This window comes from Haliotis rufescens, unplaced genomic scaffold, assembly GCF_023055435.1.
Source record: "Haliotis rufescens isolate VD_foot unplaced genomic scaffold, xgHalRufe1.0.p SCAF_1, whole genome shotgun sequence".
NCBI classification, from domain to species: Eukaryota; Metazoa; Mollusca; class Gastropoda; order Lepetellida; family Haliotidae; genus Haliotis; species Haliotis rufescens.
In genome coordinates, this window is record NW_025963779.1 from 75,197,818 (window position 1) to 75,221,595 (window position 23,778).

The 23,778-nt window shown below is 38.0% G+C and overlaps 1 protein-coding gene across 1 annotated transcript in view; it reads left to right on the forward strand.

The window, feature by feature from the left end:
- The window catches only part of LOC124146810 (neuronal acetylcholine receptor subunit alpha-10-like), a 50,101-nt gene extending 26,768 nt beyond the window's left edge, over positions 1 to 23,333 (forward strand). Inside the window, exons 3-7 of the mRNA XM_046517275.2 lie at positions 6,807 to 7,018; positions 14,269 to 14,313; positions 14,686 to 14,795; positions 18,094 to 18,629; positions 20,088 to 23,333. Of these exons, the coding sequence (XP_046373231.2) occupies positions 6,807 to 7,018; positions 14,269 to 14,313; positions 14,686 to 14,795; positions 18,094 to 18,629; positions 20,088 to 20,722 (1,538 nt within the window). The 3' untranslated portion in view covers positions 20,723 to 23,333. The remainder of the gene's footprint in view (positions 1 to 6,806; positions 7,019 to 14,268; positions 14,314 to 14,685; positions 14,796 to 18,093; positions 18,630 to 20,087) is intronic.
- Positions 23,334 to 23,778: the final 445 nt, after the last annotated feature.

Below are 23,778 nucleotides of genomic sequence, written 5' to 3' on the forward strand. Positions count from 1 at the left end.
GTTCAGCATATTAATACATCGTGTAACTCTACAGTCGTAAGTCCCACACTGAAGAAGCACATCAGATGTTAAACTTGTGTAAGCTCTTACAAGCTCTTTGCATCAGTAAGAATTATGGCAAATACTAAACATCCTTAAAAGTGGAAACAGTATTTGTATGTATTGGTGTTGTCTAGACTCTGTTCTGCCCTTGGGCAATCTTCCTGAGCCAGAGAAGTTTGACAAACAAATCTGAACTTGAAGGGACACAAATTACTAGTAAGTAAGGGGCTTGGCCAATTTCATCCCCAGCTGAACTTATGAAATGAATGATGTATGCCGGAGGCAGCCATTGACCATCATGAGCCCATCATCCACACAAATAGATAGTCATCGATTCTTGGACTCAATGTTCATCTTTGGAAGAAGAGGCAGGTTTCTAGCAATTGACTCGTATTAACCTCATCAATCTACTTTCTATATCGGACATAACTAACAAGAGCTATCAGACAGAGGAATATGTGGAGCGTTTAGGGAATGGTTTGTCATTGGGCCTCACACAACAGGATATTGAGTAGAATATGGTATTATTTGTTACTTCATCATGGCACGCATTCGGTGTTTAGATGCCGCATACAGTGAGGTATATGTGTTAATATCAATAAAATGCCCAATCGGTGTTAAACGTTTCCTAATTAATAAGTCCGGTTATATGGTCAAGCTAATCTTTCAGATGAAGGGAACTTTCCTTTAGAAAGCGTTGTATTCTGCTGCATAATTATTTCTCGGGTAGATATAAATGTTACTCAACGAAACGAAGATTTAGGATCCTCTCTATAATGAATTTGTTATTCACCAGGGACCTTCTTCAAGGTGAAAAGGTGAAGACAGCATATGGATGGTAATACTAAAATTGTCCGCTTGAGGGATGCGAATATTGAGTTTAGCGAAGGCACTGATTTGATGGGTTGGCTATTAACCCAGCGGCCATAAATGATGGCTATGTCACTACAGTGTGAAACTACGATGACATTATGTGTGGGAAACAGACGCTACAAGATTATAAAACAACGAAACGATAACGGGAAGAACGTCCAGCGCTTTTTTTCCAATAAAAGCCAACAGTGACCCCCACTATCGCCATGCCTGTCTGACCTATCTACATATAATCTAGAAATCAATTCTTGTAGGAAACTGTAAAGACACGACACAATTTCATGATTGCGGTCGACAATCTCAATAAAAGTCACGCCAATCCTGATCAGCCAACTCATGTCGTTCCTCGGTGTCTTTTGCGATAAAAAAGGACTCACCTATAGGTCTTGCTGATTTGGGTGAATGAAAAAACTTCAAGTTGCTCAATTTTAATGTTCAGTGGTCCGGAAAATCATAACTGCAGCCTGATCGAAATCTCCCGTAAATTAACACATTTCACGGTGTGTGATTAGAAATGTATTTTCCGGAGTAATCACGTAATTGCACAATCTCGTGAAGCCAACGCTTTATCCTCAAACGTCATTTATAAGGATCGGACAATGGAACCCCCAAAACGCTTAAATCAAGGAAAACTGTGCCTTATAAATTGGCTGCATTCTATTCTAGTTTCCGCGTCATATTAATCCTGAACTTCCGTGCTGTGTGGATTTACGTTGTGTAACTGGAAAGAGAATGCAATCTGTGCAATATCCCTGTCACTGCATTATTAGAGGAGAAACCCAATAGTTCTAATGTTGATATATGTTTGTGCTTGTGTCCGCTAGCTTTTTTGAAATGCTTACGTGGGACGTTAAACGATATTGGCGAATTAATCACGAGTATATTCTTATCTTAAGGATGCGATTATCACTTATTAATGTTTGCAGGTATATGTGAATACAACAAAAGAGTGATACTTAGTCATATAAGATATCTATCAGAATAAACTTAATGTTCTACAGTATGCATATATATTGGTGTGTTAAGTCTGCACGGAAAGTGTATAGATTATATTATACTGTAATCGTGTGTAATGTCAATTATGCACCAGCGGTTAAGTAGATAATGTGGGCACATACATCGGAGATGTCTGTCTTTGATCGTGGTGAGGTAGTCTGGTGATTGATGGATGTTTCTCGAAAATATTTCGCTATTATTAGATTCCCCTGCGTTCATATTGCTAACATATGTAAACCAAGATTGCAACCCACGTGTTGGGGCGTTATGCTCGTCACTGTGTGTAGGGTTAATAACATTTTCTGAAAACACATGAGACAATGTCCTTTTAAAGCAACATGCATACGTCAGCATTGAAACTCTTTGTTGTGTCATTGTATTTTTGATAATACGCATTGAAAAGGTTAATGTTGTATCGTCATCAGTTATTACGTTGCACCTATTAAATTACACACAGAGATTTTTCCGATAGCCACCCTTGAAATATATAAATTTTGTAAAATTATCCCCTATAGTATTACAAAGCATGCTAATGAGATTATAATCAATAATATTTTGCCATGAAAAGTATATTAAAAATGAAGATTGGCCTTCCTGGCACAAACATCCAATCAAAAATGCAAAAACTTTCAAAGATTTTTTAGCATGTCAATGTAATTCATAGGCACCATATTCTACTAATCTGGAAAACCTTTGTCTTCCAATGCCTCAAAGCTACATCCCGAAATGTCTGTTTAATGACGTCTCAGAAAGCTGCTTATTATTGAAATTTTGTCAATTGAAGACAAACATTACGTTGTTACGACCGAAATGAGATCAATGTTTTGTTCGGGAAGATAGTTTGAAATATCAATGTTTCAAAAGATTATATTAACAGCCTATTGACGCCAGGTAAATGATTTTGTCTGATACGATTTTCATGAAAGTTTTACCATAAGTAGTTCGGACTGAAATATTTAGTAGAACGATCCATTTAGTTCATTCAATCAATGCTAGGCAGAGGATGTATATTTTGCATGAAAAGAATTGCCATTCCCACAGACGCATTAAAACAGTTATCGGCCTTTATCAATGCATGTATGTAGTGGAGGGACTGTGAAGTGTCGATTTATCAGACATGAAGGTTTTGCAATGTTCTGATGTAGACGTGGGAGTAGAGTCTGACAAGTGCGTGTGAGGCATGCAATTTATTTGTGTCAGATATGGGGATCTGCAGGGTGATATATGGATCAATAATGAATACAAGGACAAATTGCAAAAAACGTCAGGAAAAATAACAAGGAAGAGACAACATGTTCGTCCAACACTCATTACCCATGGCAGTCTCTGTGTGGTGCATGTCATACTGACGAACAACTTGAAATAATAACAGATCACAAGTGATGGCAGAACACGTTTGCCAAATATGACATTTATCAATATTTCAGAATATTTGAACATCAAACAAGCATAGCCAATGCCAATTTAAAAATGTCAATGCTAGAAACCGATGTGTAAACGAATACTCATATTTTGCGAACTTTGAACAATATGTATAAAGTGACACAGTTTTAATTATAACTTTTTCGAATCATTATAACAACGACATTGTATGCACTTCACGCTAGACGAACGATTTCGTACCATTTACGCAGTAAAGTTCCATAATATTGGAACAAACCCGTTGACGCTGAGAACGTCCATAAACTTGATATCTAGGACGCGCGCATCACAAGGTCAACTTGTGGTTGTGTTCCCTTAGATCTGACATATATAGAACAGCATACATCCGGTTATGTCACTGAAATTACTAATGCTGGTGTAAGAAGTAATAACAGCAATAACCTTTAACATAAATGATGGCATGGCATTTACCCTCGGTCTTAGTGTTCAATGATAAAAGTATCTACTCACGTAATGTCATGTTGGTTTGTTGCAAACGCTGCTGTATAGTGACATGTGTCACTACGCGATGCGGTTGAGCGTTCTTTGTCAATAGAAGGGAATGTTTAGAGCAAACATTAGCAACTATTGATAACTTCGTCACAGTGTTTATCTTTTCCCCAACGTGACGAACAGATTACCAGCTTTCTAATAGATTTGTACCCCGAAACTTTTTTAACTATAGGGCAACCTTTAGTTGAAGTGTCAACTGTGTAAACAAACCTATACCATTCTTTTCCATACTCCGATGAATATTTAACCCCTTCGCTTTTTATCAATGATAAATTGCTGCTGATAAGTGTTGCTAGTTGACTGAATTCTACTGTGGACAAATATTATCTAAAGATCAACAGACCCAACATGATAACCGGAAAGCGACTGATTTGTTTAAGGGATGTTGAAAATGGCCACCTCAGCATTCGTGTATGATGTAACTATGGGTTACATAACAAGACTTCTCTGCTTTAGCGATTTCGTTGCGAAAAAGAGTGAGTGAGAAAGTGAGTGTGGTTTTACGCCGCTATTAGCAATAATCCTGTAATATCACGATAGGGGACACCGGAACTTGGCTTCTCACATTGTAACCATGTGGGGAATCGAATCCGGGTCTTTGCGGTGACGAGCGAAGCGAAAATGACAAATTGTTAATTAACTTAAATATCATGAAACATTGAAAAGTAGAAACGTACAAAGTGAACCGGAACAAAGGAGCATCCTTGCTGGAACGTGTAGTAAGAACATCATAAACCAGATGATTTAATAAGTACATCAGTCTTGAGGACAATGACTTGCGCATTATGCAGATTGACATAACTGCCCTTGACGAATTTCCAGAACGTTCCTGAGAGAACTTGGACCATCAAAGAACGGTTATCTTCTATTCATAACAAACACGTCATACGTCGTATAATCAAGTCAATCCTAAAAGGATTCCGGTAACTCTATTTCAGTATTTACCAAGCGTGATACAATGTGAGAACGCTGTGATCATCAAGTCGTCTCTGGACATGACCCGTTGACCAGGCAGCACTCACAACTGGTGATAAATGAAGCTAAAAAACTGGAATAACAAACTCGATGTATGGGCAGAGTAGACGTGCTTCTCACCACATGATAGGCTCAATAAAAAGTCCCTGCCTGATCTATGTTTACCGTGCAAGTTTCATGGGCATGTGAAGGAGCTCCACGCGAGAATGAGTAGTGGCTTCTCCCGGGTTCCTGACGCTCTGAGCGTTCCTCGTTATCTCAAGAAGGATCAGACTGTGCCTGGTCTGTTGAGAATGCCTATTGTTATCTTCTAAGATGCTTTTTACTGCCTTTCCCTGAAGTACTGGAGATAACTAGATTACTGAGTTATTGACACTTTGACAACCTGGTTCATAGCTGATTTTTTTGGGCTACGTCAATGGAGAAGTTCAAACATTTCTGAAAGTAATTTCATTTTAGTTATGAAAGATCAAATGTACCGAAATCATATGGGATATCTATAAGTATCATCTTGTCAATTTGGATGAAGGTATTGCTCGTGTGTACAACCTTTGCAATGTTGTGGAGTGAGAGATTGCGGGTTAAAAACCACTTTGAACAGTATTTCAGTCGCAAAGAAATATAATCTTCTGGGGATTCGAACCGACGGCAGGCAGATTCTACATCATTGAACGCGCCCAGACAAGTTGACCACTCGTGACACCTACATATACCAAGTACGAACAATGATCCTATATATTTTAAGATAGGTTATACTCAAACGACAGTCTGCAGAGAAAAGTATCGCGATTAAACCACTGAGGACATTTCGCATGATTGCATGTGCATTTACTATAAGGTCAATACAATTAATGACACCTCGTCGAGGTCGAGGCCAGATAAAAGAAATCTTAATATAACCGCTGATTAAAAGAGTTATGAGAAAGTGGTACTTGCACCCATCTAATGCCACCTTTCTGATATGTCTTACTAAAGCAAAACGACAAGCAAAGGTTACATGCAGACTTGAGGCGCATGATTTCCGATAAGATACTCTTCAGAGTATTGATTTCTTCAAGTATTGTAAAAAGTTTGAAGCACGAAGTAAAAAAGGTTTGATCACAAACGCGCTTGTTATATATCTCTCGCTGAGTTTGAGGCTCTGCACAAAAAGTTATGAAATGTATGAATCTCTACACGTAGGCATCACTAATCAGCAACACGGGCTGTTGATTCACACGAAGAAAACACTCAACACACCTACACCGTCTGATGAAGATAATGATGACATCGACGAAGTGAATGGTAGTACATGTACTAGTATTGTTGGTTAAATAGGTAAGACGTCAAATAAGTGAATAATCAGTAGCAGAGAGTGAGTGAGTGAGTATGGTTTTACGCCGCTTTTAGCAATATTCCAGCAATATCACGGCGGGGGACACCAGAAATGGGCTTCACACATTGTACCCATGTCGGGAATTGAACCCGGGTCTTCGGCGTGACGAGCGAACGCTTTAACCACTAGGCTACCCGACCTCCCCTTACTGAGAAAAGGACATAAAGAGACACAAATAGGCAAACAGAAGAGGGACATTGTGTAACTGTTCAGTTACGTTAGTCGCACGTGTCTATGATTATGGAAATGGTTTGGTCGTTTTTATATAGCTATTGACGTTTACACGTTTAGTGTTTTGCTTCGGATACTGTCAATGTGGAAACTGTTGAGTGTATGTTTTGTTTTGACCATCTCAAGTTTTATCTTTTAATAAAACGGTGATAACGCTTTATTATTGTAGTATCATTCTCATTTGTTATTTCTCTTATCAATATTTACAACCCTTACATTGGTTTCAGATGCTGCTAGAGATAACATTAATATATATTAATCACGTACAGATATATATGACCAACGTCTACAATAGTGACAATGTTTTAAATATTGGCAAGAAATATCATGACAGCATTATGAATCAATTAGTGTACTTTATCTATGACAGTCACACTAGTTTCAGGATGTGGGGGAAAAGGCACCAACATTGTGGAGATCAAGCTGGTGGAAGTACAACGGACACCAGAGGAAATGGCCAACATCCCCGATGAACAGAGGCTGATGAACCACATTATGAGGGGCTATGAGAAGGCAGTGAGGCCGGTCAGGAACGCCACAACGGCAGTCATTATTAGAATGGGATTAACGCTAACACAAATATTTGATATGGTGAGTGTGTTTGAATCGACTGATGGTAGCTTTATGAATGTTGTTATAATTTGTGAGTTGGCTGTGTGCTGAAGGTTATTGGTAATAAGTTTGTCTGGCATGATATGTACAGATGAATTATATGACATTTGGATCTGTGTATCTGAATGATGACACACATGACATTGTACACAAAATATGGTTATTTTCAACACAGCATGGAGTTATGATTAAATGTATGTTACGTCAGTCGGCTTTGAACACGTTGATAAGTAAATAATTTATAAAGGTATGGAAATCATTCAAAATCTACAGTATATACCCTTATATATTATACGATTATTTTCACAAGTCACAGACCGGGATTTATCAATGTACATGTACGTAGATCCAGTACCTTCAACCTTTAAAGGGGGCGGCCGGGTAGCCTAGTGGTTCCCGGGTTCCAATCCCGACATGGGTACAATGTGTGAAGCCCATTTCTGGTGTCCCCCGCCGTGATATTGCTGGAATATTGCTAAAAGCGGCGTTAAACCAAACTCACTCACCCCATTCAACCTTTAAAAAACACAACATTCTGTTCTGATTATAAATGTACGAAATATAGATTTGTGTCTTGGTTAACTATAGCACAAAACACATTTGAATGAAATATTGATAAACATTATTAGAAACACTTTACTGAGGTTTACTCTACATTTACGAAGTGGGCGGTTTGGTTGTCGTAAATGGAGTTGACCTCATCCTCGTCACCCTGAAGTTACATGTTCCTTTTGCAAACGCATCCATAACACATAGGTTGTCAATGGCATGTTCCGAAAAGCTCAATACAACACTTACAGATTGTCTCCTTTGCAAATATAATGTAGGCGGGTCTGCTTTAGCATTGCAACTAGTGAAAAGGAGAAACAGGAAACGAAGATGCCTCGAAAGAATGGTTGACTTTCTCGGGTGCACTCTTCATTTCAGGATTTGGGCGATATCATCATTAACAGTATACAGTCGAACCTCGCTGTGTCGAACTTATGACTATAATGTCAATATGGTTATCGACGTTGAGTGAGTGAGTGAGTGAGTGAGTGAGTGTGTGAGTGAGTGAGTGAGTGAGTGAGTGAGTGAGTTGGGTTTAACGCCGCTTTTAACAGTATGTCAGTTATATCGCGGCATGTCAGCTTAATGTGGGGGGAAAGCCCGAAATGATGCAGGTCTTAGACATTTACCACTTCGGTGAAACCCACGAATACGGGTATGGTGCTGACAAACCTAGAAACACAATCGGGGCGAACCGGGATTCGAACCCACAATTATAGGTTTCTGGCGTGTCCAAGGGACGCAACTCTGCACAGCGAATTGCGGCGCCTTAGACGACTGGGCCACCCGTGCCCCTTATCGACGTTGAAACGTAGTATGAAACCAAAGGAACTAGATTACATGTAATAATGTTTCAAAACATTATGTTCGATTTTTCCCCTGATAACTCAAACTTTTTCCCGGGTACCCACGTGTTCGACACAACGCGGTTCTTCTGTACGTATAAACGTGGATGTCAGGGATATATTTGATGATGTCATGATTGGCTGCAACTAAAACGTACTCAACAGCCGGGCTAAAGAAAGTATAAACATGAAAGATGGATTTGGGCACAAAATTACAGATAAATTGTTTGATACTAGGCATTACTTAGAAGTTGACGATGACAAGATAGACACAATTTTATGGATAACAACTTCTTTAATACTGTGAAAAGCGACGTTTCGGTATAGATCCTTATACCGTTGTCAAGCAAGACCTCATTCAGTCTTGCTTGACAACGCTATAAGGATCTATACCGAAACGTCTCTTTTCACAGTATTAAAGAAGTTGTTATCCATAAAATTGTCGTTCAGTCTTGCTTGACAACGCTATAAGGATCTATACCGAAACGTCTCTTTTCACAGTATTAAAGAAGTTGTAGAATTACAGATGTTATCCAATTCTTAACTAGGCAGACAACAGTCGCCGAAACAGTCCAAACTTAAGATCCAAAGACGACAATGATACCTGTTTCGAATTCATCCCCATCTAAAAAACATTTCTTGTTTGTTTCATATTAGCCACCATCAATCATGGCTGTAGACTTTATTTTGCCAGCAATTGATTACGAAACTTGACAGTTCATACATAATCGATTCATGAAATCTGCATTCCCGATAAAAGGAAACTCGACATACTAGGATTATATGATTCAGGTTGAAATAGACTGATTTGCAATATTTCTCTCAATATTGAGTTTTTGTTACAAGCGCAATGCATGTACTATAAACTCGAATGATAGATACATAATATCTGCTATTGTCCATAATCAGCTTGTCGTCAATACCGGACCACTACCGCAGAGTGTGCTAAAGTACACTACGTTTATAATGAACACGCTTATAACGAACTGACGGATATAACGAAGTGTTTTTGGCCCCGTCCATTTGCTGTTTATGTGATGTATATGTGCTTATAAAGAACTACGGTTATTACGAACTACATTTAGTGGTTCGTTATAACCGTAGTTTACTGTATATCTGTTTTGAAATTAATTAGCCATTTTTGGTTCTCCCTGACCACAAATGCAATGTCGAAATGATAATATGTGATCTGTTTCATTATACATACGAGTTGAAATCTCAAACTAAGGCAATTTGGCCAGTACGTTTTAAATTACGTTTCAGATATATCGATGATCGGATATCGTTCAATAACGATCAAACCGCCAATTCCGTCCACTGATTTACCCACCTAAGCTAGAAATAAAGGAGACTAGTGATACCACCTCACCCCATTCATATTTAGATCTATGCATACAGATTTAGAACGACAAAGAACTATACACAAGAGGGATTTCTGCAACTTTCAAATTGTCAACATTCCCTTTATGTCGAGCAATATTCCAGCAGCACCATCCTTTGATGTCTACATTTAAAAAAAATTGAGGTACAATCGATATCGTGCATGCTTTTTCTACCACGACTTCAAAGAGCGTCACACGACTCTTGCGCAAAAGCTGTTTGATCAGGGTTACAACATTCAAGGCCTTACTAAAACTTTGTAAAAAATGTGGAGAATATTTCCAAATTAGACGCACCAGGGACATATTTCCCTATTTGGACATCTACCATATATGTTCCCGTGTACGTTTCAGGTGGACGCTCACTGATGACACCAATGTAACTGACGTGGAAAATAAGCACATGAGTTCATGCTAAACCTTTATTTTATTATTTTCCGTTCCATAATCGGATGACACCTGTGATACCTTGACAAATACATTATTTTCATATTGCATTAATACACATGTTGGCCCCCAGTTCTATCAATCTCCAGACTTCAAATTCAAAATAAAGTGTAATTATAGCCTTCATATCATGAAAATCTAGACAACCCAGTAACCATGTTTACCGGCTTTTAGCATCCTCTGTGCCTCCAATCTTGGCTAATCAACGTGCGAAGCATTACGTTATCGATTCTGCTTTTCTTGAACTATTTAAAGGCTTCCATGAAAACAGCGCGAGACATAAAACGTAGCCACCGTGAATATTTTCATAACACTTTTTTTTATTATATTGCTCGACATTTTGTTCGTAAAAAGTATTTTAGTGCAAGAGTGATTGGACTTGCACCCGTGTCAATTTGGCTTACGTTAAATGTGACCACCTCTGTTGATATATAAGAAGAAGAGGCAATCAACACAGAAATTATCATTAACTCCATTACAATTTCTCTGTTGTTATTGTTTATCTCCGTATGTACGAAAAATTACATTGTTAATATCTTTTCAACATCTCCAAAGTCACCTTCCGAATTAATACTGCAGTGTACAATCCCACAGTGAATGGTATTCACACACATAAAACCTACAACCAACTTTCTTGTAATATAACGATCGAAAAGAACTTGAAACCTCACAAAGTAAATATTTGAATTAGCATAACTTAGGTTGTTCTTATACCTTTATGTTTGCGTTTCCTTTTAATGTTATTTCACGGTAATTATTTGTTTCCGAAAACACTTTCCATGATCGACATGCGTATATCGCAACAGAGAGTTCGGGCGAAAAGCGCACATACTAACAAGATTCAACATGTTATTCATTATTTATTGGCAATCAGTGATTATCGGTCAGTTTTAAATATACATACTTATCTGACTGTTATAACAGGGAACATTTATTGGAGACATAACAACAAGCTGTTTGGCACACAAACAAAAATGAATGTGTCATTCGACAGGGGTTATACTTTAAATAATACATATCTAAGAGTCAACCTAAAACAAGGTGGTTTTAAAGACTACTGGGGTCATTAGGAAAAATATAAAAAAATTATGTAATCGTAATTGTAATAAAGAAGTTATTTTGATACTCTCTAATTTTTGACGTAAGATAAATAATATTATGATGATGAGGGAGGAAACAATTTGGCTGTAAATAAAACATAATGGAATGTTGTCCTGAGATATAATCTTTCAATAGTACATATAATGGCCTCACAATACGCAATAATGCATTGTAATATTGTAACAAGTGTCAAGTTAGATGAACTGTGCGCGCGCGCACACACACACGCACACACACACACACACATAAACACACACACAAACACACACACACACACACACACACACACACACAAAAAGAAAACACACACACACACACACACACACACACACACACACACAAACACACACAGAGAAAAAAAACACACTGTCATTTACTAATTGAGCCCTGTTTGATATCCCGTCCAGTCTGGACAACATGACGATATAACCAGATACAAAGGAACTCTCAGCGCAGATGCAGATCACTTGTCTTAGATCAGACCTTTACAGTTACTTTGAACTCCGGTAAATTTCCCCTGTGGGTTGTTCTTCAGGTCTGCACAGGTGGATCTGTTGATGTCACGTGTTATTCTTTGAAGGTATCTGATGAAAAATATCCAATTCCATCCTTGCATATCAACATGATCCTCGCCTTTATCAACAACAGCGCTGTTTCCACCTATCAATTAATTACCTATACTTCTGGTGAGACTGAATAAGCAACTAATGACCCAGAATACGGGAAGATCGCCCATTGACATCTTACTTTCACTCGCGGAAGTAATGGAGTATCATAGCCATTGATTGTGCGGAAGGAAACATCACGTGAAACTCCCAGCATGTCAGCTTCATTTGACATGCAGACCGGGGACCATATCATAAGTAACGATTTTTATCAAATGAAACAAATTTGAAAGGAAATCTGAAAATAGTTCTGGAGTTTTCTGCATCTGTAAATAAACGCATGCCTTAAGTCAGATAATTGGCGATTCAACAGTAACTAACAGTGTAAACACTTTCGATACATTTGATACTTCCCCTCCTTATGTTATTGTGAATAGCCATAGGCTAATGACACCAGCTCTCCGAGGAGAGAAGGACGGAAGCAAAATCTGATTGCAAACTATATCCCGTGTCCAGAATTTCTGATCCAATCCGGGTTCTAATGTAAACAAGGAAGTTAGCGTGGGGGCGAATACAATTGCTCTCATTACTCCGACAAACAGCCCCTTAGGGGAGATGCGACATCATCCTGTTTTCACTCTTAAATACAATTCTACAGATCCCAAATTGATCAGACAAGGCTAGAGTAAGAGCTGAGGGATAGCCACGTCCAACCTGGTCCACTCTTGTTTTACATAGTTTTCCAATTAGCGGTATTAGGTTTCCATCAGACAATCTTGTGGTTGTCCTCGTTTGTGAATGAACTTCTCAGACTCGGCACACATGTTGAACATTGCCAACATTAGCATTAGGATTCTGTTGCTATAAAGAACGACGTTTCACTAGTAACGTCACGTGCTGAAAACGTAAATAAAGCCAGTCAAAATACGATATGGGTCTTCTTGATGTCCTTGTGAAATTGTGCACGCGGGGGACTTTAAAATAACTTAAGCAGAGGATTACGTCTATTTCTGTCCTTGGACAACCCAAGTGAAGACACTGTGCATGACACCCCAACGCTGTCTTGAATTAAGACTGCTGAATACTGCCGTTAGGATTAGTCTCAGACTGAACCTCCCACAAAACATACGTCATTAATGTCTGGACATGAATTACAGCTAAACTCTAGATCTGTTAGGTTAAAAGAACGTTCTATGTAACAATGAAGCGATAAATATCAATATTTGTCACCAATATTTGTCGTAAGAATCCAGAATGTCTACTTTCGCCACAATACCGTTTCGCACATTATCAATAGCTGCTTCCGGTCAGCTAACTTACCGACAAAGAAAACCCAGCTGCGTTGAAAAGCTGTTCAGATCATGGTTATGTTGAACAACATGCCCCTACGTATATGGGTGACCAATCATCCAATAGGCATATACATGTATACTGATAATTTATTGTATACACGTGCAATATTAGTTTGCATTCTTTTTGTAAGAGTGAGTGAGTGAGTGAGTTTGGTTTGACGCCGCTTTTAACAGTATTCCAGTTATATCGCGGTGTGTCAGCTTAATGTGGGAGGAAAGCCCGAAGTGATGCAGGTCTCAGACGTTTACCACTTCGGTGAAACCCACGAGCACGGGTATGGTGCTGACAAACCTAGAAACATAATGGGGGCGAACCGGGATTCGAACCCACAATCATAGGTTTCTTGCGTGCCCAAGGGACGCAACTCTGCACAGTGAATCGCGGCGTCTTAGACGACTGGGCCACCCGTGCCCCCTTTTTTGTAAGACAAATATTTCTGTAAACGTATATTGTAGAACGGCTGAAAAATATTTTTTTTATCATTACTAGAGTTTGATCTACAATAACCAAATAGACAGAAAGCGTCAAGTCAATTAGAAAGTAAAGTTTGCGTAGAGTCTTTCTGCATATACATGGTAATACATTCCCTTTATGCCTTTCAGTATTGAGAACAAAACAATTGCGTTCTGAGAGAGGAAGAGAAAATGGCTTTGCTGATTTCTATTCTTCTTAAGCTTTCCAAGACTAATACTATTTCTCAAAGAAGTCTCCATTGGTCTGTCTTTTGTTTTTCCAAATAATAATTGTGCACCGTAGACTACGTCCCTGTACAACAGTCAGGATCATGTACGTGTTTTCGAGCATTGGTGTTTACGACATCGATTAATTGTTGAATATAAGGACATGGAAAAGGTCTTCATTGTCACTTGTGTGCACATCCAAGTGTTCTTGGTTCTTGCGCATTTCTGAATACATCTGAATACTCACCGTTTACCCTTGTTCTGTTTCAGGATGAGAAGAATCAGGTTCTCGTTACAAACGTGTGGTTAGATCAGGTTAGTACAATAAACTGCGTTAATAAGAAGCTTAAATACTGAACATTATAGAACAATGATATTGGCAAACATGAAAATACTTAATCTAATCTCCATGAAATATCGACCATGTCGTATTTGAAAAAAAAACATACGATAACCAAAGCCTTAAAAAGACTACAATTACATTTCAGGATGCCATGTAATAATGATTTTACTTGTCAATGATAACTCAGTTATTGAATGAAAGTTTTAGATTGCATTTTCCGTTCAAGTTAGTATATATGTTTAGTAACTTAACTGAAATCCGAATCGTAGGGGAACGGTTTTTGAGTGAATAAAAATAGGAAGCATTTGTTTCTCCCTTTGCATCAGTGTATGTCCTCTTTTCAGGAGTGGGTGGACGAATTCCTCACCTGGAATCCAATGATGTTCAATAACATCACTATGTTGAGGATACCATGCCACAAATTATGGCTGCCAGATATAGTACTTTATAACAAGTGAGTTTAATGTCTTCCAATGAACATTATGTATGTATGTTTCCCTCCGCCACCACATAGCTGGAATATTTAGAGTGCGGCGTAAGACAGCAAACTGAGTTTTTATACCGTAAGTTAAGTTGGGTTTTTTGTGTGGAGACTCCTTATTATTTTGAAAATGTCTTTGTGGCGTTTATCGAAAGAATGAAGTTATGCAGAATATTGATTTGATTGAGCTCTCTGAGCAAAGAAAAATGTTCTGTAAAGACACGATACATAATGTATTCCATCCACTGTATAATGAATGTAAGGCAGGCATTTTGATACATGTACGTTACAACTGTTTTTGAAACCATATACAATTATTTAACGTTAACTGCACAACGTGCTTACGCAAGCACGCCCTGTGTCTGGTAGATGTTAGCCTGTAATGAGTTCCGGCATAATACCATGTTTATGGTACTGGAAGAAAGGTATTCCTTCACTTACTTGTAATTTTTGCATAAGCAGTTCGTGCAAGTATGACATATAAATCTAAATATTACATATTTACAAGCATAAAAAACATAAGTTTACACAAGTTTATTTGTCCATTTATAACCCAGGAAATTTTGTAAAGGTAATATTACTGTTCATAATCTCCCTAAGTTGTTCAAATAGGGTGCAACATGTCTGTGTGTGAATGCACAAATTCATTGGAATAACTTCAGTCTGAATCAGTGAGCTCTTATCCAAAGTATGGCTGCCAGACATGAAATATTTGTAATTGTTGACAACGCCTCAAATAACATAACCATATATGTAAGCATAACTACAATAACTGTTTGGCCAAAGATCTTAGTGTAAGTGATTCCAAAGCTCAATGAAAATAAGTACAAAGAGGGAGATGTTGCTGGTTCCATGTTCATCAAACCTCTGTCTCAAAGATTAACGATAATCTTTAATACAATTACGCTAGGGCTTTTTTATATAAGTGAAAATTACTACTATGTAGATTCTTAAAAACCTCAAAGGATTTGCTTGATTTTTTTCAACTTCTGAAAAGCTTCTTTGATTTTTTTCAATTGTGTACACCACTATACCACACTACAAACATAAAGATAAATTTATTCCTTGATCCACAGGGCATTTGGTACCAAACGTGGTGGCCACATATTGTTACATTTCCAGTCGTCAAAGGTTCAGGACAATTCGTCAAAACTGAAAGCATATACCCCCTTTACTTATGTTTACTGAGATAACACTATGTGAAATCTGGGGATGGGACATTTAGGCAAGTGGTAGGCATCCCCATGAGCATCGCCTCCTGTCGACCTTATGCGTATAAATCGGAATTTCTGATTTGCAAAAGTATAAATGAGGGAATTTTGCCAAACGTTTTCAACTTATCGTCGACCTGGTATCGTTCAATAATTGTCAAATAGCCAATTCCCTTACCCTTATCTATCTAACTAGAAAGAAAGGAGACTAGTGAACCGCCTGAACCGTTTTAATTTTGGGGAATATATTCTGCTTAACGATTCATAGTGGCGAAATGCTATACACAAGACGTTATTGACACTATTGACAATTTGGATGACTCAACTTTCCAATAGTCCCCTTTCCGTTAATTTCAAGCAATATTGGACCCCACTGGTGTAGAAGGCATCCGCCTGATGTTATTCATGTCATCCACGTCATAAAATACTTGCCAGACAGGTATTTCGTAAAGTTTGGGAAGAGGTGGAACTCTGATCGCGCCAATGAGTTCAAAGCGACACTAATGCATTGCAACCATGGAGACAAGAGACGGGTGCACAGATGTATTGTCGTGGTGGAACAACGTCAGCGTCAGCGACGTTTAGCCATGTTATCCTCACGCATTCGTCTGACCTTTCGGGAGGTAGTCCACTGTAGGATGACGAAAACCGAAAGCATCACCTTGGCAGCTGATGGACGTTCTGTAAGTCTGGCAGATAGAAATGAACCCAACATTTGTCCATGGCATTAAATCGCTCACAAGAAGCAGTAAGGTCTGCTTCAAGACGATGTGATTTTTAATGAGAGATGGTGAACCTGGAGCGTTTCAGATCAGCGTCAGAAGCCTTGAAACCCACCGTGTTTAAACCTTTGTCATGGTCAAATACAGCCTGTAAACATCAAAAGTATTGCATTTAATACATGCAATCTGTTAAGGGTGTTCAATAAATCTTTCTATGTTAGATCAGAACTTTTCAGCCACTGTACCTGGTTTCATGACTACTTCATATTGATTTATCAACGCATTCTTATAATATATTGGGATTCCGTACAATCGGCATTTCGCACAGATTTCTTATGAGAATGGAAAGAGTTTTGTCGCTTTTTTTATTCCAGTGTGGGTATGAATTCTTGTATTGCCTTTCTGTAAACCAATTACCACTTATTTAAGTCGTTATTGATATTTGACCCACAGCATGTGACATTCTGAAAGGAAATTGCAAATTGTGTGATATGTAGTTTCTGGTCATTAAAGGAGTGAAACAAACCTAAATTCACACTCTCACGGGGAATAATTCAATTTCCTTTGTTCGTTGCATGAATCAACTCCATAACATCTGAAGTCATTATTAATCCTGTAATATTGGTCGGTTTATATCCATTGGTTTTATATGTATTCAGACATGCAAAATGGGATACGAGATTACGTTTCAGTAGTTTATGGAACCAGATGACAGAACGAATTTCGCATATGAACGAATATGCAGAGTTCATAAATACATTCTTGCAAAAAAATTAAAGGACGTGTTACCATAGAGACGGGAATATTATAGCAATCACACATGTTCGTACTCTGGGTGGAAGCTATGAGTTTATCCAGGGATGTCGTTTAAAGTCTCACTGCTCTCATTATCTTTATGTATGTGCCATACGTTTCCTTACCATGACTTACGCCTACATGTATGAAACGTTCTAGGGAATATTAAGGAAAGATATATTGATTCCCAGATTCAAGTAGGAATGTGAATATTCTTGCCAGACTATTGATCGTTATACGAGTATTGCATTGATTTAATCCTCTGTGTGATAAACTGGTACATTTAGGTCAGTAAATCTCAGTCTACATTTTATGTTCTTTATGCAAACTTTTCAGAATGGAACTTCTGAAACAGTGAGAATGTTGTCATTAATAAACATTACAACAAATTGCATTGTTTGTTTTTGACAAAGGGTTGTGGTTTTACTCACCCGTTCAATGTTCTTTTCAACATTTAATTTCAAAAGTACATGTACTTGTTAATCAATTGGTGTCACACAAAGCCAGTCCTTGTTCTTATAAAACAGTGCACTTCTTTTGCAGTGCTGCAGAATATACTGACGGACTGATGCCAGCTAACGCTATGGTAGCTTCTGACGGTAACGTCTTTTGGCCTGTCCCAACCAAACTACAGAGTTCCTGCAAGGTTGACGTCACCTACTTCCCCTTCGACATACAGCGATGTCGTCTTAAGTTCGGCTCTTGGACATATGATGGCTATCAAGTGGACATTACAAACCGGACAACAGAGGTAGACCTAAGCAATTACGTCGTCAACGGAGAATGGGAACTTATACGTATAAAGATTGTCCGTAACGTTGTGCGATATGCTTGCTGCGATGAGCCTTTTCCTGACGTGACATTTTACGTCACAATTCGACGTCGTACGTTGTACTACATGTACAACGTGGTGTTCCCGTGTGTGATGATGTCGGCTCTGACATTGCTCGTCTTTTGTCTGCCACCAGACTCGGGTGAGAAAATAGCACTAGGAATTACTGTGCTCTTGGCTTTCTCAGTCTTCATGTTAGCCGTCGCTGAAAATCTTCCTGAAACGTCCGAGTTTGTTCCTCTAATTAGTAAGTATTTGCACATTATATTCTCTTATTTAACAGGTTAACATTAACGTTTTTTCTAAATTAAGAATTGAGTCGATATTATCTCAGTTATTATGAAAAAACAAATATCATTTCCATCTTTAAAGGGGCGGTCGGGTAGCCTAGTGATTAAAGCTTTCACTCCTCACGCCGAAGACCCGGGTTCGATTCCCGACATGGGTACAATGGGTGAAGCCCATTTCCGGTGTCCCCCGCCGTGATTTTGCTGGAATATTGCTAAATCACTCCACCTTTAAATTAAGAATAAATGAGTTGCGTTATAAGTTGTTTTGAAAAGTTGTTAATTTATGTCACGGTGTGTCTGCTATATGTTGGAGAAAAGCCCGACGTTAGTCAGTTGCCACGTTTACCACTTTGTAACACACAGCTCGCGTATGCTGCTCACAAACCATTAATGATTATCAGGGTGAATCTGGGATTCGAACTGACCACCGTAGGACCATGGCACGCCTAAGGGCCGCAACTCTGCATAGATGATTGTGGCGGCAGAGATGACTAGATAATCCCTGTCATCTTTACATTCAGACAATGTATTACAATATGAATATAGAATGAATTTGGTGTTGCTTAAATGTCTTTATCTTAAGATCAATATTCAGATGTACAACGATGAAAAACAGCTCTGTTCTTTTTGGGGCACAAACATTAACACTTCGTTAATCAAACAAAGCAGTGTTCGCGGATTCCATCACTGTACTGTCACGACTACAGTCTTGAAAATCGTGAAAGTATTTTCCTTTCAAGCAACATATCTTTTATGTGTCGTGATCAGCAAGTCGAAATAATGTAATCCTAACGTTGTAAAAGAAGAAAAACGCCCCTTAAAGATGCAGCCTATCTGTATTGATCTTACCTTTATGGCAATATTGCACAATTCTTCCATATGTCCAGTCAAGAAGAAAGATTACATTATTTGATTAGCTAGCAAATGTTGATTTTAATGTTAAAATGATGTCCCAAGGTAATGTTTCTAAGTTTGCAATTATTACTTAATCCAGCTTTCAAAAGCCTGTTTTTCAATCAGTCCTAAATTCAGTGTGTGAAAAATCGATATATTTTATGTCAATTTCCCACGTGTGTTATGAACCGATATCGACTTCAAGTTTTTGTTCAAATCTTCCCATGGACAAAGAATGACAATGCCCCACAGCTACCATATACAGAGATCTAAGGGATGACAAAAAAATACTTTCCAATTTCTAAATTACAACATTCTAGGAAAACTGTTAATGCCTTGCTTAAGGTATCTGTAACATAATTAGAAATCGTCTATTCGGAGCCTGATTTGGTTAAATGGCTTGAAATGCCCTGGTGCTACACGACATGATATGGCTTCAACCCACACACTGAATAGCTTACCGCCCCTAGTAGTTGCTACACTGACTACAATCTAAGGATTCTTTTACTGTTATCTTACAGGCATCTACCTGACGATAGTCATGTCGCTAACATCTGTTTCCGTCATCATGACGGTGTTTGTGCTGAACCTCCATCACCGAGGCCCAGACAAAAGAGCTATTCCAGGCTGGCTGCGCAAGATCTTTCTTGGGAGCTATCGTCATCCTAGTATATTCCTTTCCAACAACGACAGGTGCTTTCTTAACCATTGCTCGTCCAATGAAGGGAATTTCATGAGAAACTTGTCTCTGAAACTAACCTTGGAAAACATTGCCCAGGAGCTGAAAGATGAACTCAGTTTAGACAATGGTGTGGGCGAGCCGCTGTCAAATGACACTCATAGTCAGAATACCTCCCAGGACAGAAGGGATAGGGCGTACCCTACATTGTCAGGTGTATCGGGTGAACATAGTCATGGACATTCAAAGCAGTCCAACTCCAGAGGAAAGTTTACCAAGTCTTACGAGGACATTTTGTTTTCTTTAACTCGTATTCTGGACAAGCATGAGAAAGAGGAAAAAGATTATGAGGTGATGCAGGACTGGCGTCGACTGGCGCAGACTGTTGACAGAATTCTTTTCTGTATATTCCTTGCTGGAACTGTAATTTCAACCTTAGCTATCCTTGTTATTGCACCGGCTACACAACCTGTGTAACAGAAATCTCATTACCAATTTCTGTGTTTTACTGTAACGCTTTTAAAAGAGACCTGTTATACAGAATTCATTAACTTCACGAACGGGCGTAACATCTCATATTTCATAGCGAATACTAGTATTCATTCTTTTACCTTTTCCTAATTTTGGGGGATATATGTCTACCACTTTCTAAACGAATGGTGTACTGTAGTATTTGAAATTGTCGCTGCGTTCAAGAAGTGTTTAACCAACAACACTTAGTTCAAACAAGAAACTATTCTTCTTAGTGGTGTGTCTCTGATGATTTCTGTCTCCAGCTGTTTAAACGGTTTATCTTTTGTGGGTGGTTTTAATTTATTCTGATTGACTGCATGTTTTCGTTTATTACATGATCATCAAACCACACATTTTTACTGTGACACGGCATTTATCTTTATGTGACAATCCAATTTCAAGTTTTACAAACATTTTTTTGAAAATGTCAACAGTTATATATTTGCTCAGCTTAGTCTCTCTCAGTCACTGGGGACAACGATAATCATTTCTCGTGCATCTTCCATCGTGCCGGAGCTACAACTACAGGGATGTTTGTTTCAAAGAGGCGTCATGCGTCTCTTGCTCAAATTATCAGGGTTACAGAATTCACGACCTTAGTAAAACTTTCTAATTTATTCATGTAGACACAAGGAGGGAATTTCCAAAATTAACGCAGCAGTTACCGAAATAATGTCCGATTCAATTTTCTAAGTTTGGCTTTCCCTATGTTCCCGTGGTTGTTCAGATGAACACTTGACTTGCCTTTGCGTGTGTTTGAGACGGGTGCCTCAGCTCTAAAAGGGTACACTCGCCTTGTATCATCCCTATTTTATGGTAATTCATAAACGTATACTCATGATATTGTCGGATCGCGCAATGGACACTGCTTTTGGCAAATATTTCTTATGATTATGGAAAGGATTTTATTGCTTTTATTTCCATATCACTGGACGATATACAGTTGTCTCGAATGTGTGTTATAAGCGCTTCAGTGAACGTTGCCCTTTTGAAAATCAAGTATCTAATCATGTCCTTCCAGACAGACGGGTTTATCTACAGAATGTCACAAGTTTTGTGTGAAAGGATATAGTGTTGTCATTATAATACTATTGTATTTATTTTTCTTTGTGCTTTGTAATTGAATGCATGAATTATACTCATTATAAATGTTCTGAGGAGGGAGTAGCTACATGTAGATATTAAAGATATATACACCAAGCTTAGACATAATATATTCCACGTGTCAGAAATTCAGCAGAAGTTGATTATTGATTTCAATTTGAAGACAAATATCACATAAGGTGTTTATGGAATTTGGAACAAACAATGTATTAGTGCTCGGTTGTTTATTTATATCATAAACAAAATTATCATTGCGATCAGATTTTACCTGGTCAAATCATTTCAACATGTCCCACCGAAGGACATCTCCAGGAGTCAAAGTTTCCAGGACAATTCTGATTATACGTTGTATGTAATATCGATACGGATAATTTCAAACCCAGCTTAAGTGCGAAAGTTTCGTAATTGTATTTCGATTTAGGCTTGGTGCATATACTTATAAAGATGCTGAACAGCTGTGTTTAGTTCATGTTATTCTGCCCTCATGCAGCTATGTATAAGCTTGAATGTTACTGTATTATATAGATTATATTGTTCTCTGTTATGAACAAATACACTGTTATCGATATCATGGTCAAACAATGAGAATGTTTCAATGTTGGTTTCATGTCAACGACATAGTCAGTAGCAAGATTAAGTATCAAGAGGTGTGGAAACGTACCATGCTTCATAATTTGCTTTCACTTAAATTGGTCGTAGAATAAGCCTGCATAGAACCATATGACGAAACTACTCTCACAAGTTAGAGAACATCCTATTCTTTCATATTTCTATAGTAATAGTTGTTCATGGCATGACTGATTATCTCTAGTAATATGTCATGGTATGACAGATTAACTTTAGTTATATGAAAGAATCAGGTGATCCTTAACTTTTTTTTGTAGTATATGTAAGGAAATTGTTGTTTGCAAAGCAAGACTTAGGTATAGTTACTATGAGTGCAGTTTTGTAAGTACGTTATATAGCATATACTAAATTATGTATAATCACAACAAATGCTGACACGCATGTATTTTTTTACAAATAGTAATTATACAACGCTTTCTTCACTACCTAAAGCATTTATACTAAAACTGCCAATTGTGAGCCATCCCTGCTGTCAGTTTTCAAGCTGGTGCTGGTAGTATACAGCGGGCAGTGGTATGCCTGGATCGTTTTCTACACCCTCCCGTTGCCACGAACAATTTTCTGTTTTACGTTATAACATCATATAGGTACAAAAAAACTCAGATATTGTAAAAGGTCCAAGCAAGGGACCGTCCATTTTTATATTATATTATGAATATGATTTGGCTTACCAAAAAAACAAAATATGCTGCAGACTATTTTACATTGTCTGACACTAAAACACATTGTTGCAAGGCGTTCTCTTTTTTATAATAGTAAATAGTATTCTTTAATAATGGAATTATTATATATATATTATTATGTATATGGTTTTGCAACTGCAGCTGACAAAAAATCGAGCCTCCAAAAAACAACTCCGAATATCACATGGTCAATCACGTGTAATGCCTTCAGGTTAAGTTTTAATCAATAACGAATTCATAAGCTCACACTGAACGACCTTTCAAGCACACATCGAACCTGCAATTTCACCAAATTATAAAATTTGGGTAATATATCCGTCATGAGATCTACGCATGGCAATATATTTAAATGTGTTCTAAAACACCATGTATATATTTGTCATCGTACACATATCGACGTCAACACAATTAAAGGGGATGGGTAACTGAACGTTACACTGCCTTACTGCTCCTATACAACAGTAGTACACAAATATCAATCTGTTCTGAATGTGATAAACATAGTTTATCCTTGTTGATATGATCGGCTATTATATTAGTTGACAAAGGTACTGTTATTGTTAACTATTGATTGTCCTACCCAAGGACACGGTGTACATGGAAACT